This window comes from Delphinus delphis, chromosome 8, assembly GCF_949987515.2.
Source record: "Delphinus delphis chromosome 8, mDelDel1.2, whole genome shotgun sequence".
Lineage (NCBI taxonomy): Eukaryota > Metazoa > Chordata > Mammalia > Artiodactyla > Delphinidae > Delphinus > Delphinus delphis.
The window spans coordinates 94,437,286-94,454,931 of record NC_082690.1 but is presented as its reverse complement, the minus strand read 5'-3'; the positions used below and the strand labels follow the sequence as shown (position 1 = coordinate 94,454,931).

Here is a 17,646-nt window from a genome sequence, read left to right as displayed (position 1 = left end):
TTAGAAAGACTGTAAAGGATAATAGAGGTTGCAAACTCAAATGTCCTCAGGGGCCAAACACATTTCTCATGTGTGTGAAGAGGCCCTAATAAAAGTACATATGCATGTACTGTCAGAGTGGGGAGGGGCTGGGACACCCTTGACAGGGCAGTCCCCACCCTAAAGGGCTAGTGGGTCACAACTCCAGCTGATTGCTGCCCTATAGGAATGTTGGGCCTAGGGTTAAGAGATCATTTGGATTTTCAAAGGAAGGCATAAATTACAATTTACTTAATTAAGTGACATGTGCTGACTTTTAAAAGAAAAAGCCCAGGAGAACAGTATGGAGGTTCCTTAAAAAACTACAAATAGAACTACCATATGACCCAGCAATCCCACTACTGGGCATATACCCTGAGAAAACCAAAATTCAAAAAGAGTCATGTACCAAAATGTTCATTGCAGCTCTATTTACAATAGCCCGGAGATGAAAACAACCTAAGTGCCCATCATCAGATGAATGGATAAAGAAGATGTGGCACGTATATACAATGGAATATTACACAGCCATAAAAGGAAATGAAATTGAGCTATTTGTAATGAGGTGGATAGACCTAGAGTCTGTCATACAGAGTGAAGTAAGTCAGAAAGAAAAAGACAAATACCGTATGCTAACACATATATATGGAATTTAAGGAAAAAAATGTCATGAAGAACCTAGGGGTAAGGCAGGAATAAAGACGCAGACCTCCTAGAGAACGGACTTGAGGATATGGGGAGGGGGAAGGGTGAGCTGTGACAGGGCGAGAGAGAGTCATGGGCATATACACACTAACAAACGTAGTAAGGTAGATAGCTAGTGGGAAGCAGCCGCATGGCACAGGGATATTGGCTCGGTGCTTTGTGACAGCCTGGAGGGGTGGGATAGGGAGGGTGGGAGGGAGGGAGACGCAAGAGGGAAGACATATGGGAACATATGTTTATGTATGACTGATTCACTTTGTTATAAAGCAGAAACTAACACACCATTGTAAAGCAATTATACCCCAATAAAGATGTTAAAAAAAAAAAAAAAAGAAAAAGCCCAGCAAATCTCATCTAGAAGGCACCTGTTTGAGATACCAGAGGAGAAGAGTGCTATGGGAACAGGTCCCAAAGGTACTAGCAAAAAAAAAAAAAAAAAAAAAAGGTACTAGCAAGAGATACCAGCTTGGGATTCAAGACACCAGCAAAAGGTTGGCTTTTAGAGAAGAAAACATTTCTTCCTCTGAAGAGGATAAAAGTCCAGGCATATAGAGACATAGGCTGAGTAATCAGGTCCTTTGTTAGAAGGAAACAATAAGGAATGGCAGAGAAGGTGTGGGTTTCCAGCAATGGCTTCCAAACTTCACTGCAACAGGCCCTTTTATCAAAAGACCACAGAACTCCATGCACAAAACTGATAAAAGCAGAATGGCCAACACTGAAGCAGAAGGAAAGCTGGAGTCCCACCCATGAGGGTGCCCCCTATCTTGCTGGAGGTCCAACATACAACCACATAGACCACTACTGAAAGACACACAAAGGATGAATAATGGCCTTCTAGAATTGGGTATGACAGCAGCATCTTCCATGATATTCAGAAATAGGAGTCCAAAACATGGATTCTAAGCAATTCAAGACTGGAAAACAAGGTGCACGCTCAAGACACCTTGGAAATCTAGATTAATACCATAAAGGATAACTTGCGGAGGAGAGACGAATAATTAGAAGTGTCACCCAGGAGTGGAAGGAGAACTAGACCTGCAGTTAGATGGTCTGCAATTAAAGATCATGCTGCCTAGTATGTGATCTTGGGTAACCTTGCCAGTTTGTCCTCACAATTGTTCTAAGGATCAATTATGAATGTTTATTTCATTACTTATTCAGGAAATATCTCAAATATTACTGGAAGACTGTTTTCAATCAAAGCTTGTTTTAATATAAATAAACAGTTTTATTTAGTTATGTTAGGGTTTTACTAATTCAAAGTCCTCCTTAAATACACAGCTGGACATGGCTGTGTCTTAAAAAAATAAAAAGAATACATCCATGCAATCAAAGTGCTCACATGTCCTTTATCACTGATCCAATGCTAATAACTGTAATAGGCAACTGCATTCAAAAATAGTCACAATGCAAATTTAGCATAGTTTGTTCTTTATTCTTTTGATGTTAAGTAATTCTGACATTATGTTTTTGAAACGTACCTTCCCAAAAGTTATCATTCAGTTACCCAGCCACACTATTTAAAGTATATTTAAGAGCATGGGGGTAAAGGAGAACACAGCACAAGAAGCCAAAGGTACGAACCCTGTCCACCTCTGCCATTCTAGCTATACTTGGCTTCTCAGACTTAGCTTCCATATTTATAAAATGAGGGTTTTAGTTCATCGGTAGTTACTAAACAGAGATGCCCTTTTAAAACAGTGTAGAGTGTGCTTCTCAAACTACACATGCCTAAACATGATTCTATGCATTCCACGAAAGTGATTATATTTATATTTGTGGCTTAGTATTTTAATCAGTTACTGAAGAGTGATTACATTTTAGATTTTATACATCTCTACAGCATTAAACAGGATGGACGCATAATAAAAGCTGACTATCAATACTTTCTAAATATTACTAGTAGCCTGCTGTCCTTAAATATTAATTCTATTGTTTTTTAATAGCAAACGAATAAAATAGTTCAAAATTTATGAAATTTCCTGTCAGTTTTAATGGATGCATCTTCTCTTTGATTCTATTATTAGATATAACAGTAGGTCATTTAAATTTGATTTGTAGTTATTTTAAAGATTATCATATAACATAAAGTATACATTTAATAAGTGATAGTATAAAGAGATTATTAAAACAATGGATAATTGACAAGAAAACATAACTTCACTTGATGGGAAAATCACAATAAAGTGAACCTTTTTCATAAAACTTTCAAAAATACTTTCTCTCTGTGATAAAAAAGAAAGCAATCCCTATATCAGACTACTGAACTTTATAAATGTTTCAAAGAATATGCCTTTCTACAAATTCTTTTATTAAAGCTGAAGGCTGTACCCCAAATTACAATTATCCACTTAAAACAACAACTAACAATTTAAAAGTGGGAGGAGAAACACCAATCATCTACTTGAATGGGAGCAATTTCAGAACACCTTGGTCCCACATTTCCCCAACCAAAAAAAAGCGTTTTATACAAAAGTCACTGAACCATCAATAACCTGATTGGAAAGACCACTTACTGTTTTAAAGAAACCACACCAGCATAAGCAAATATTTTAATTAAGAGGTATAGCTAGTGTCTGGCCACGATGCAGTACACTCCCACACGCCAAATGCCAGCTGTAGAACAGCAACATTCAAGCAGCTGCCTTAATTGGAGATGCAGACCAACACATGCTAATTTGGCTGGGCCAACTAATTGGTAGGTATGCTACATTTCTAACAAAATATCCACCCATATTACAGATGTTTTTCTCTATCGGAGTAAACGATTGGTAACAAACAGTAAGGAAGCTGAAATAAGCTACACTTGGTGAAATTGTTTAGTTGGACAGCTTTACAACAGGATCCTGCATTACCTCAGAAAAACACTTGTGCCAAAATTGAAACATCAGCTAAATGTCAAAAGCATCTTTTTGTGCAATATTAAGAATATTATGAGGTTTCATAATGACTCTTCAGTCACCAAAACAATACTTGCTAAGTGGGCACAACCCCCTTATTCATGCCAGGCCCCGTGCAAATGTCTGCAAAAGAATCAAGTCCTTTTCTCTCATGCAGACCAAACGTTTACAGACATGTGCAAAGATAGAAATTATATTTACTAGAAAATCTATAATGGTAGAAAAAAATGGGGGGGCTTCCTGCTTATAGCCATGCTGGTGTAACAGAAACCAGGTTTACTCTATCACTTGAAACTTTAAAAAATTGACAAAATATAAGAAACAATGGTGTTTATACATTGCACAATAGACAGTTCAGGAGAGGTATATCTAATAGAAGGGAAATAAATAAGGTGACCCCTATGGTTGCCCTAGCTTATTGCCCAGTTAGGTTTTCTAGACTGGGATAAAGAGAGAACTCACATAGAGATGAGCAGTATCCCGTGAGCTGAGGAAACAGACTTGAGCATCTGGGAAAGACAGAGCCTGCAGAATTAGCAGACAGAGTAAAGAGAGAGAGTGAGTGAGAACACGAGCAAGACATATACATACAGTTGATCCTTGAACAACTAGGGAATCCAGGTGCTGACCCCCTGCACAGTTGAAAATCGACATGTAACTTTACAGGCAGCACTCCATACCTGCAGTTGTGCATCTACAGATCATGTAGTATATATTGAAAGCAATCTGTGTATAAAGTGGACCCATGCAGTTCAAACCAGTGTTGTTCTCGAGAGAGAGAGACAGAGAGAACATGCTATATTCTATATGTTCCAGAAAGTAGAGGGTGGTCATTTTAAAAAAAGATAAGGAAGATATTTTTAAAAAAAAAACCCTAAATTTTTATATATAGAGACAAACACAATGTCTGGATTAAAAAATATATGTATATACTAACAGGAATAATAGCAGATTAGACACTGCAGAAAAAAGGTTGGTGAATGTGAAGGCATAGCAAGAGACACCACCCAAAATGAAACACAGAGAGAAAAGAGACTGAAAAAAAGAAGAGCACACGATCAGTGAGTTGGGGGACAACTTCAATCAGTTTAATATACTGAATCAGTCTAATATAACTGAAGTCCTGGGAAATGGGTGAGGGATAGAAAAAAATATTTGATGAACTAATGGCCAAAAGAATGACAGCAGACTTCTTGTCAGAAACACTGCAGGCCAGAAGGCAGTGAAGCAAAATAGTTAAAGTATTGAGGGGGGCGAGGGGGGAAGAACCTGTCAACTTAAAATTTTATACCCAGGGAAAATATACTTCAAAAATAAAGGTTTTGGGGCTTCCCTGGTGGCGCAGTGGTTGAGAGTCCGCCTGCTGATACAGGGGACACGGGTTCGTGCCCCGGTCTGGGAGGATCCCACATGCCGTGGAGCGGCTGGGCCCGTGAGCCATGGCCACTGAGCCTGGGCGTCCGGAGCCTGTGCTCTGCAACGGGAGAGGCTGCAACAGGGAGAGGCCCACGTACCGCAAAAAAATAATAATAATAAAAAAATAAAGGTTTTTTCAGATATACAAAAAGATATACAAAAGATATACAAAAAGCAGATATACAAAAAGCAGATATACAAAAAGCAAACCAGCACTACTAGATATGTTAAAGGACATCTTGCAGACAGGAAAAAAAAGTCCTGAAATCTTTATTTACACAAAGGGATGAAGAGCATCAGAAATGGTAATATGAAATACAGTTTAAAATACAATTGAACTAAGGCAAAAGTACTTTGTTACACAGTCCATACACACAGAGAAACAGAATATATGGAAGTATAGGATCATCAGGTTCATATGCTACACATGAAGTAGTACACTGTGATAAGTTAAAGATGTACCCTGCAAAATCAAAAGCAATCACTAAAAACAAACAAACAAAAAAAGATGTACAGCCAATAAGCCAAGGGAGAAAATGATATGTAATAATAAAAACCGTGCTATTAACCCAAAAGCAGGCAGGAAAAAAAAAAAAGGAAACGAACAGATGGGACAGATAGAAATCAAAGAGTAAACTGGTAAATTTCAACACAATCATATCAACAATGACATTAAACGTTAATGGTCTGAGCATACCAATTAAATGACAGGAATCATCAAATTGGATAAAAAGCAAGACCAAATCTATGTTGTCTACAAGAAAACCATTTTAAATATGAAGTGCATATAGACTAACAATAAAGACAGAAAAAGATATATCGTGCTAACACTAATCAAAAGAAAGTTGGATGCTAAAACTAATCACAAGAAATTTGGACAAAGTAGATTTCAGTGCAAAGAACAATACTATCAAGCAACTCTCTGTTTTAAATTTTAAAACACCTTTTCTTTTCTGACTAATAAGTGCTCACTTAAATCAGAGAAAACTCAAAAGTTACCGAGCAAGGACAAAACTTCTAATGCTTTAAATGTGCTAGGAATTTCAGAAGATGCATTCTCAAAGAAATGACCAGCTCAAGCAGTGATACTTTAAAAAGTCAAACAGATATTTGGCTAGCAACTAATAGTTATTTAAAATTACAGTAATACAAACTTTTGAAATATTTTTAATAATGGTATCCAATTTGTATGTAAACTAATTAAGGCAAACTGTTGGCTAAATTAGAGCTGGTTTGATCATTTTAATTTTTAAAATAGTTCTGTCTTCTTTCTGATCATATCATAGTATGAAATATAATGCACTGTAACATTTCATTCTTTGAGCTTTTAAATTTTCTTCACAGGTTTTACTGGTTAGATGTATTATCACTGCTTCCACACATACGATTTAAAGTCATAAAAACTGATGTCTTTATTAAAGGGTTATTAGCTCTTCTAAATTACAGACAATGCTGCAAATCACTTGATCTTAATCACTGTTCCCGTCTTCCGTGTAAAACTTTCAAATGCCATATCTGACAAACTTGGTATCAAAAATCATTGTACTGCTCTGCAACGTCACTGTAAATAAACTTCTATAATTCTAATTGGCCTTACGATACCATACTAATATCACAGTGAGTTAAATAATGAGGAATCTTTGATTACCTGGCCAATTTCTAAAGACTAAAATTCTTAAAGAAAACTCTAATTAGGATAGCAAATTTAGTGTGGTATATGCTTCATCTTATGATAAGAGAACACAAAGTTAATACATTTTAAGTTACAGGTGAAAGTTAATTTGCAATCTAAATATATATATTATATATATATATGTGGGTATATAAAATGTGTTAAAATCTACAAAGATAGCTTATGAATTAAACAGTTTGAAACCAGTTGATGAGAAGAAACTTGATCTTTGATAATATAGTCTTCTCTCAACAAGCAACTATAAAAAAATTATTCTGTGCCTTCAGTACCTAGCCTGGCCAGGTTCCTCAACTTCCCAGAACACTCTCACTTCCTAACAGCCAGTTAACTTTTTGAGCTTTTGTGTTGACCTTTGTCATGACCCTTAAACATTTTTTAACAAAAGTTTCTTGTTTCTGAAAAAGCTAGATTTCATAACAATTACTGTTTCTTGTACCTATGCTTTATTTTAATTACCATCACTCCAAACCAAGACTGTAATCATTTCTTGTCTTGGGCACCTATGACTTATGCTTATATTTCCTGCAATCACTAGTCTCCTGGCAACTCGTTATGATACCGCCTTCGCAAACTTAAGCCTCAAATTAAAAATAATAAAATTGTTAACATATATTTTACACCCAAACTATCTCTGGTACTTCCCAGATAGCCACTAAGTAGCACTATTGAGCAAGGAGGCTATTAGTAAGAACGAAATATAGTATTCTCCATATCTTTAATTAGCTTAACTCTATCATAAGAGCTGCCCTGTTTACCAAGTCCATAATATGGGCAGACCCATGGTGTAACTAATAATGAATATGGTTCAACACTTGTATACTTTTCAGGGTGGACAGAACATATTCATGATCCTGTGCGAAGACTGGCACAATGATGTAAAGAAAATGATTTCTAAGATTATGTTTGTAAGTATTAAATACTCTTGTTAATTGGTGGCATGTTTAAAACACACTTCATCAAAGTCCCTAGAGATGTATTTATCAATGCCTTTAGTGTCCATCATAAGGCCTGTGCCCTCAGAATAATCATTGACTAAATCATTAATTAGCTGTATATTATACCCCAATCGGGGATTCCATTCTAACACTGTTAATTACTGTAATAAATTAACGAGAGACCAGTTAATATCAGTCTTATTAACAGGTGGTTTCTACTTTTCCTTCAAGCATGCCACAAGACCAGGCCATAAGCTGGAGGTGAGAAAACTGAGTCTGTAGGATGAAACATTCAAAGAAGAAAGCCTGGATAAAGGCCTATATCAGTATTCTTGACTATTACTGACTCATGGGTCAGGTTTCCTGCCTAGTGTAACCCAACATCACCACCAAGAGCAGACTCTTGGACAGACTACCAGAAACCTGAGTCAGCGTTTACAAGACTCTTTAATTCGAAAATCACACACTTTGTAAAGCCACGCTGCTGACCCAAGATTCAATGGAACAAGAATTAATTCTGCAAGACTGAATGGAGGGCTTCCCTGGTGGCGCAGTGGTTGAGTCCGCCTGCCGATGCAGGGGACATGGGTTCGTGCCCCGGTCCGGGAAGATCCCACATGCCACGGAGCAGCTGGGCCCGTGAGCCATGGCCGCTGAGCCTGCGCATCCGGAGCCTGTGCTCCGCAACGGGAGAGGCCACAACAGTGAGAGGCCCGCGTCCAGGAAAAAAAAAAAAAAAAAGACTGAATGGAACCCATGAGGGAAATTTAATAGTAGTTTTGACAAAATATCTTCCTCCTTCATTTTTCACTAAGTCTCATGGTGGCCGGCTATACTTGGGCAAATTGGAATGAAACACTCTTTGAATATGTTCCTCCTACTGATCCCTCTGAATTCAGGAAAAGCATTCTCTGGGACATCTTAATATACCTTACAAAATGTGGCAGACTATATTTTCCAAATCCAGATTTCATTTTCAAAAAACTATCTCCCTTCCCACATGTTCTCCAAGGTTACTATGTCACGCCCCCATCAAGAGGTGGTATCTTTTCCTGTCCCCTCTGAATCCGAGCAGGCTCATCACCGCTTTGACCAACAGAGTATAGCAAAAGTAACACCATATGAATTCTGAGAGTAGGTCACCAAAAGATATTAGCTTCTGCCTGGTTCTCTCAGGACATTCACTCTGAGGAAAGACAGCTACCATGTAAGAAGTCCAACTACCCTGTGATGGACATGCTGGAGAAGCTACATGAAGGCACTGCAGTCAACAGTCCCAGCTATGCCATGGCACCAAAGTGGGAAGAAGCCATCTCAGATCTTCCAGACCAGACAATCCACCCGCTAAGGATCACTGAGTGACCTCAGTAATGCTATGACAGGCAAAAAATTGTCCCCCGAGTCTCGGCAAAATTCCTGACCAGCAGGATTTGTGAGCATCTCAAACGGTTATTTTACATTGATAAGTTTGGGGTAGTTTGTTATGTGGCAATAGTAACTGGAACATAAACTAGTAAATTGTTAGGTTGATTGAAAGATGGAAATTGTGTAGAAAATACAGCACTTTTTTTTTAAGGCTTTTTCTTCTTTTTTTTTGATGTGAACCATTTTTAAAGTCTTTATTGAATTTGTTACAATATTGCTTGTTTTATGTTTTGGTTTTTTGGCCGCAAGGCATGTGGGATCTTAGCTCCCCGACCAAGGATTGAACCGGCACCCCCTGCATTGGCAGGCAAAGTCTTAACCACTGGACCGCCAGGGAAGTCTCTACAACTCATACTGATCGGCCTTGTCTGCAAAACTAATCAGGACAATGGTCACATATTACACAACATGTCTTTACCGAGTTCTTATACTTTACACAGCAATGTAATTATTTGCATAGGCTCACTAAGAATCTATCTTTCTCCTTACCAGGATATAATTAGACAAAACAAATTTGTAGCTACCACCATGCCAGAAATGTTTCATTTAATAATAAATCTCACTTAATTAGGCATGACAAGCCCACTAGTAAGGAATTACACTCCCATATGGAGAAATAATGCTTCAGTGACCTGCCAGGAAACTAGCCTGGTACCTGCTCTGTGGCTTGAGGAGTCTCCGTCTTATAGGTACACAGAATGTCACTTTCTGGAAGGGCAGGAACGTTGAGTGATTTGAGGAACTTGGAGTAAGAGGATACTTCTACAGTCATAGGTACTACAGGCAAAAGCATTAGAGGCAAACTGAATGAAATTTTGGTTCCTGATGGCTCCTGACCTTGAAATAGGTTAATTCTAAGGGCAATAAAAATATTTCTGGCACTACAGAAAGTGATAAAAAAATATACATATATGACTCTAGAGGCTGCATGAGATTAACTCTAATCCTACTATCATGTGATTCTAGGTTTGTTTGTTTGTTTTTAATATTTATTTATTTATTTGGCTGCGCCCGGTCTTAGTTGCAGCACATGGGCTCTTAGTTGCAGTATGCAGGATCTAGTTCCCTGACCAGGGATCGAACCCAGGCCCCCTGCATTGGGAGCACAGAGTCTTAACCACTGGAACACCAGGGGAGTCCCAGTTCTAGTTTTATTAAACACAAAACAAAAAGATCTTTATGTGTTCAATAATGCCTCATTGTCCTTATGTAGCTGAAATAAGCTAAATATACAAAGCACCGTATTAACAATACCGATAGTGCATCAGAAAACCATGGAACAAACATGTTTGGTCAAATCCACACCTTAACTGCACAGATATGATCATAGGTAAGGACTGAAAAAGTGAAACTGATACTGTTCACCTTAACCTATTCCTCTGTCGACCACAGACCAATAAGATTTACATTTCTAAAAGTTTTTCATTTTAAAGCCATGAGATTTCAGGGCCATCCTAAAGGTTTTCACCCTGATATAAGTCACAAAAAAAAGAAACATCATATTTGCTTTTTTTATGCAAAGACAGAAATGTGTTTTTATAATCCAAGCTGATTAAACTGTATGCAATGAGAATTACTGATTGCCACATAATAATATGAACTATTAATAACCCCATCTCTATATTCTGTGAACCAACAGGTTGTTCTGAAAGCCAGTCTCCTGTGCATTGTGCTTTACTGCAAGTAAAAACTCAGAGTTCAAAAATTATCCAGGGCTTCCCTGGTGGCGCAGTGGTTGAAAGTCCGCCTGCTGATGCAGGGGACACGGGTTCGTGCCCCGGTCCGGGAAGATCCCACATGCCGCGGAGAGGCTGGGCCCGTGAGCCATGGCCATGGAGCCTGCACGTCCGGAGCCTGTGCTCCGCAACGGGAGAGGCCACAACAGTGAGAGGCCCACATACAGAAAAAAAAAAAAAAAATTATCCATTGAGTTTTTTTTCCTTGACAAATCAAGATCGATAAAAATAATATATTCACAATCCTGGCTAACAATGATAATAAAATAAGCTTATTATATGTGTGATGACTTTCAGTGTGTCACTTTCAGTGACAGGTATCCTTACAAGGAACTGTAATTTCATCTAAGCAATCAATCCTGAGAAAGCAGTTATCCATTGTTGGCGAAACATTTAGTTCCCTATGAAATTGTATATAATCCTTTTAAATTTTTTCTGAAGAACTATGATGAGTAGACTGTCTTCCACATTCACCAAGAATTACTTCTCAAGGAATTACTTCTTGGGGATAGAATCCCCAAGTTTACATAATGACAGTAGCGAGTTAGAGGGTGAAAGGAGGCCTATTTCTCTCCAGTTGGCACTTAGTTTCTTTTTCAATCTCCGCCTTCCCTCTGAGATAGGGAAGAAAGAGGGATGAGTTTAACCAACTGGAGTGAGTGTAAGAGCTGGACTAGGAGAGACAAGTTAGTCTAGTTAAATGAACTTGTTTGACTTGTTTCCTGACTGAACTCTGACTGATACACAAATTGGTATCAGCAGTGGAAGCCCAAAATACAGACCTCAAAAGACTTTTATATTGGTTTGATGTGATGCAGTAGCATCACTACTAATCAAATTAACAGTGATTGCGGATTGTAGCGAAGTATCTACTGAAGAAGTGTCTTAAAGGATTTGAGTTTGGGAGAAATGATGACTACAAAGACTTGGAAAAGCAAATCAAAACCACATGGAGATATCACCTCACACCTGTCACGATGGCTATCATAAAAAAAAACACAAATAACAAATGTTGGCAAGGATGTGGAGAAAAAGGAACCCTTCTACACTGTTGGTGGGAATGTAAATTGCTACAGCCACTATGGAGAACAGTAAGAAGGTTTCTCAAAAAACTAAAAATAGAACTAAATGACCCAGCAATTCCACTCCTGGATATACATCAAAAAAAAAAAAAAAAAAACCCCAAAAATACTAATTCAAAAAGATTCATGCACCCCAGTGTTCATAGCAGCATTATTTACAATTCCCAAGATATGGAAGCAACCTAAGTGTCCACCAATAGATGAATGGATAAAGAAGAGGTGTGTATATATACAATGGACTACTACTCAGCCATAAAAAAAAGAATGAAATTTGCAGCAACATGCATGGACTTGGAGGGTATTATGCTAAGTGAAATAAGTCAGATAGAGACAAATATTGTAAGATATCACTTACATATGGAATCTAAAAAATATAACAAACTGGTGAATATAACAAAAAAGAACAAGACTCAGATAAAGAAAACAAACTAGTGGTTATAAGTGGGGAGAGGGAAGAGCGGAGGGGCAATACAGGGGTAGAGCAATAAGACATACAAACTACTAAGTATAAAATAAGCTACAAGGATATATTGTACAACATGAGGAATATAGCCAATATTTTATAATAACTATAAATGGAGTATAACCTTTAAAAACTGTGAATCACTGTATTGTATACCTGTAATATATACTACTGTCTATCAACTATACTTCAATAAAAAACAAAGACTGTGGTATGTGGCTTCTTCTGAACGCACTGGAGCTCTTACGGAAAGAAAATGACAAGCTTGGGTCTTTAAGCTTTCAAGCTCACATTTATGATCAGGATCCAGAGAACTTCTATGACAGCCCCAATAAAAACTTTTATGTCTTATAGCCACAGAGCTCACCTGGCTAACATCAGATTTAGCTGTGCCATCTGCAGAATTACAATGGAAGGTGAATTCCACAGATGAAAGCGAAACTGAATGAGAAAGAATGAGACCCTGAAACTGGGGATGAGGATATTTGGGTGGACTCTGCTGAAGCTAAGAATCTGGATACACACACTGCCCCCTCAATGCTACTATGAGCCTCCCTTGCCAGTGGAAATAGAAATCGCCTGCTCTCCTGTGTCTGAAGAGATTAGCTTTCCCTGGCTTGAAAATCCTGTAATAACCTCACCATAAATATTGGGTTGGCCAAAAGTTCATTCAGGTTTTTCCCAAACGAGCTTTTTGGCCAACCCAATATATGGGTAATTTGCTTGCAAGGGAATTCCTCTTCTCCTCAAGACCTAGCTGGACCATCCCTTACCACCACCCGTAACAGGGTTATATACTGACATTCTCTGGGGAACAAGTACAAAGTCTGATTCATGAAGTAATAATTTATACACAAAAATAGTTGTCAAATTTTGCTAATTTTTATTGGTAGAAACCTGGAAAAATCTGTGTGAGAATAGATTCTAAGAGTGTTAGACTAAGGAAAACAAAATATAACACCAGATTGGGCCAATATATTTTATATGAGTCACTTACTAGAGATTTAGGATTTAACGGTTAGCTTATACAGCTAGAAGGGGCTCTAAGAGTTAACATGTTGCTGACTGAAATTTGGACTCCATGATAGCCCACATTTAATAAGATAGGGAGGCCACCACTTCCCATGGCATAATCTAGAGTCAAGGACCCAAAAGCATAAGCAAATAGAAATGCTGGAGTGAATCTATCATTATAACTTACACACAATCCCTCTACCACTGTACCCCCAAGATGGCCCAGTTGATAGCTCCTCACTAAGCCTCCAGCTTGTCCATCATATGGGCAAAAGGTCATTAGTCTGGCCATTTCACACTCTGCCAGTCATAAAATTTGCCATGTTGCTACAACATAAGAACTCCCCATTTTCTCTCTCTGGTCCCTTATTTTTTCCTTCATGGTACTTACTACAAACTGCAATTATTTATTTGTCTTTTTTTGGTTTTGCTTATTTTGGTTTTGTTTATGTTGGTTTTTTTTTTCCTATTTGTTTTTTCTGTCTCCTCCACTTGCATATATGTTCCATGAGGGCAAGAACAGCATCTACCTTGTTCACTACTGTATCCTAACTGCCTAGCACAGTACCTGGTACACAGGCATTTAATAAAGATTTGCTGAAGGCATAAACAGAGTTAGTCTGTCTTCACCAACATTAAATTCTGGTCCTTCCTTCTTCTGGAATACATATGTTCAGGAAAACATTATCCTCTCAAAGATGATTTACATCTGAGTTAAAAACTTGTACAAACTTATAAATCTCCTCTGTGTATTGATTTCTTCAGCCTAGAATGGATGACCTGGTCTGCTGATATCACCTCTTCCATTAAATTTGTATTATGCCCAGAAAAACATTTTTCAAAATGTTCAACAACTTAAAAAAAAAATGTTTTTCCTCATAATAAAGGTCATTTCAGTGCCTTTACCATCTGTTCCTTCATGAAAAATGTTTGAACAGGATCCTGTCTTTCTCCAGAATCACATTTCTGTCCACAGTCATGTGTCACCTCATATCACAAGTTAACCAAATTCTCAAATATCATTAAAGTATATCTTCTGACTCATTGGGCAATTTTTGTACAGCTTGGAGCACTTGCTGTGAGTGTCATGAGGTAGCTTTTCTTGTTTCTGAATCAAATAAGTGGTGGATTAATTCATAGCATAGCATTGCAAAATTCAACGTTCCATTTAATCAAAAGCTTCTATTTTCTGCCTATGAACGTTTATTTCTAGCAACTAGTAAGTGCATTCATTAACAGTCAGCTTTACAAACACACACACCCCACACACATACACACAACATTTTTATCACTATAAGAGTTATTATACACATGACTACAAGTTACTAAGAAAGAAACAGTACTAAGATCCAGGCAGTATGTTCAGTTCACCTACTACATAAGTAATAACTACCTCAGGCTCCTTAGTGTCATGGCTTAATTCAAATTCACACCTTAGCAAAACTACAAGATTCTGTATGTCTTGGGCCTTCAGGGTTGGTTTTACATAGTTGAAACCTTGAAAGTTAAAATCCTTAAATGCCCGAGACTTATTGAATATCTCACTTTTGTAAAGATCTGTGCTCTCAGGGCTTCCCTGGTGGCGCAGTGGTTGAGAGTCCGTCTGCCAATGCAGGGGACACGGGTTCCTGCCCCGGTCCGGGAAGATCCCACATGCCACAGAGCGGCTGGGCCCGTCAGCCATGGCCGCTGAGCCTGCACGTCCGGAGCCTGTGCTCCGCAACGGGAGAGGCCACAACAGTGAGAGGCCCGCGCACCGCAAAAAAAAGAAAAAAGATCTGTGCTCTCAACATGGTTAAAAAAAAAAAAAAGAAAAAAGATTTAACACACGTTATACTAGGAATCTATGAAGATCTGTTTTTCACCTGAAGATAAAGTGCATCAATGTGTAATCTGTCCAACAGGACCAGCTATGGTCTGGGTAGAAATAATAACAAAAATATATATCTCACAAGGATGTTTGAAGGATCAAAGAGGATAATACATGTGAAGGAATAAATCAATAATAACGTACTATATAAATGTTAGTAGCAGGTGGTAATGTTAATAATAAAATAAGTATGTTGTGCACCTTAAAGTGCCCTAATGTTATATGTCAATTATATCTCAGTACAGCTGGGGAAAAAAATAACAGAAAAATACAGTATATATCCTCTCTCATCTGAATGAATTAGGGCAGTTTGTTGGCTGGCTACATAGAGAAGTCAGTTACAGCAAGGAATCCTAGAAAATGATAAATACACACTGTAACCATTTTATTTTCAATTAAACCATGAATAAGTGTAATTCTTTCACCAATCCTCTGTGTAGGGCCAAGTCCTTATCCGAGTTTAGATCTGCTACCTGGAATTCTAGTCTTTCTTACATAAACCACACTCATAATGCATTATTTATAATTGCAGTTTCAGCTCTCATAAAATGCAGCAAAAATTTCAACACATATGAAACAATCAAAACAAATTTCTTCTTACTTTTTCTAGTTTTCTCCAATATTTTGAATTTTTCTTGTTTACCCCTAACTTGACAGCCAATTTCTTTCTTTCTTTCTTTTTTTTTTTTTTGGCTGCACCATGGGACTTCTGGGATCTTAGTTCCCAGACCAGGGATCAAACCCGGGCCCAGCAGTGAATGCGCTGAGTTCTAACGACTGGACCACCATGGAATTTCTGACAGCCAATTTCTAAAAAACGTGCTTTTCTCAGTTTTCTCAGAGCTTTTAACTTAGTTCTTGTATTCCCCTTTTTAAACTAGTATTGCATCAGTTTTCAGAATATTAATAACAAATGCACCCAGCATAAGTAAGTTTGGAAACAAATACAACTGACTGTTCATAAGTAAACCATTTGACCTGTAGGAATAAAAGCAGACAAGCATCATACTGAGAAGCCTACAGGTCACAAATAGTTAGCATACTGGGAACATGAGTCAGTACATTTTACCAAGGAAACGGACAGCACTGGTTTATCCAGCTGGCTGGTTAACTGAATGTCAGTTGAAAGAGTTTTTGCCATATTATAATTCAGGTTTCAAGCATAACCGAAAAAAGTTCAAAGTAGTTTCCCTGTCACATGTATATATGTTACCTTTTGCATTTCTTCCTCAATCATATATGATATACCATTTAAAGACAATGAAGTCAAAGAGTAAAAAAATGCAAGAATATTTAAATGAAACAACAGAAAAGGAATTCAGATATTTAAGGAGAACATGATAAAATGATCAGAGAACTTGACTCCTGACAAAAGAATCTAAACGAGTCAGTTAAAGACATTTTAAGCAAATTATAATAGTCCTATATTAATTTGAAAAAACTGATGATCCATCTGTGAAACATCCCATTAACAGCATGAAAAAGCAGCTTTCTGAACTATAAATAATTATGTCAATGCTAGATATCTGCTTGAAAACATTAAATTTAGACTAGCTATATTCCTTTTGTGATCATAACAGGAGGGAAGGGTGATGTGAGAACTTACTTATTTCACTGGAAACCTGGTTCAGTTTGTCCTGTGATCTGCTGATAAGGACAATCTTCATTCCACGCTTTGCTAACTAAAACAATAAAAGAGACACCAAACAGTTGAATGACACCTGCGTTTCACTTTAAAATGTAAATTATTGATAGATACAGTGTCATTTTAAGAAAATCTGACCATATGGTAATCCAAGTTAAAAAACTAATAAACCCCAGTGCAATGAATGGGCAAAACAAAATGAAGACTTTACAAAAAGATTCCCCAAAGGGTTATCTTTCTCAATCAAGCTAGTATATAAAAGTCATAGGGTTTTAGAAAAAGGAAGACTTTTACTTTTATTTTGGACTTGTCTATACTTAGTTTTTTTTAATCATAAGTAACTATTACTTTTTTAATTGAAAAATTAGCTTTAAAAACGTTTTCATTTTAGAGAGGTTACATGAAGACTACAGAACTGGCAAAGAAAACCACAGTTAAAATGTTAGGAATTCCGGGCTTCCCTGGTGGCGCAGTGGTCGAGAGTCCGCCTGCCGATGCAGGGGACACGGGTTCGTGCCCCGGCCCGTGAAGATCCCACATGCCGTGGGGCGGCTGGATCTGTGAGCCATGGCCGCTGGGCCTGCACGTCTGGAGCCTGTGCTCCGCAATGGGAGAGGCCACAACAGAGAGAGGCCCATGTACCGCAAAAAAAAAAAAAAAAAAAAGTTAGGAATTCCTAAAAATTGAATCAATTTTAAAATGTTTATTTAAACATTAGACTTTATGGACTACAAAGGCAAA

At 37.7% G+C, this 17,646-nt stretch overlaps 1 protein-coding gene across 1 annotated transcript in view; it reads right to left on the bottom strand.

Annotated features, from left to right (window-relative positions):
* HSD17B12 (hydroxysteroid 17-beta dehydrogenase 12) overlaps nt 1-17,646 on the bottom strand; it is a 163,297-nt gene that overhangs the window by 87,262 nt on the left and 58,389 nt on the right. Inside the window, exon 3 of the mRNA XM_060018744.1 lies at nt 16,867-16,942. Coding sequence (XP_059874727.1) covers nt 16,867-16,942 — 76 coding nt within the window. The remainder of the gene's footprint in view (nt 1-16,866; nt 16,943-17,646) is intronic.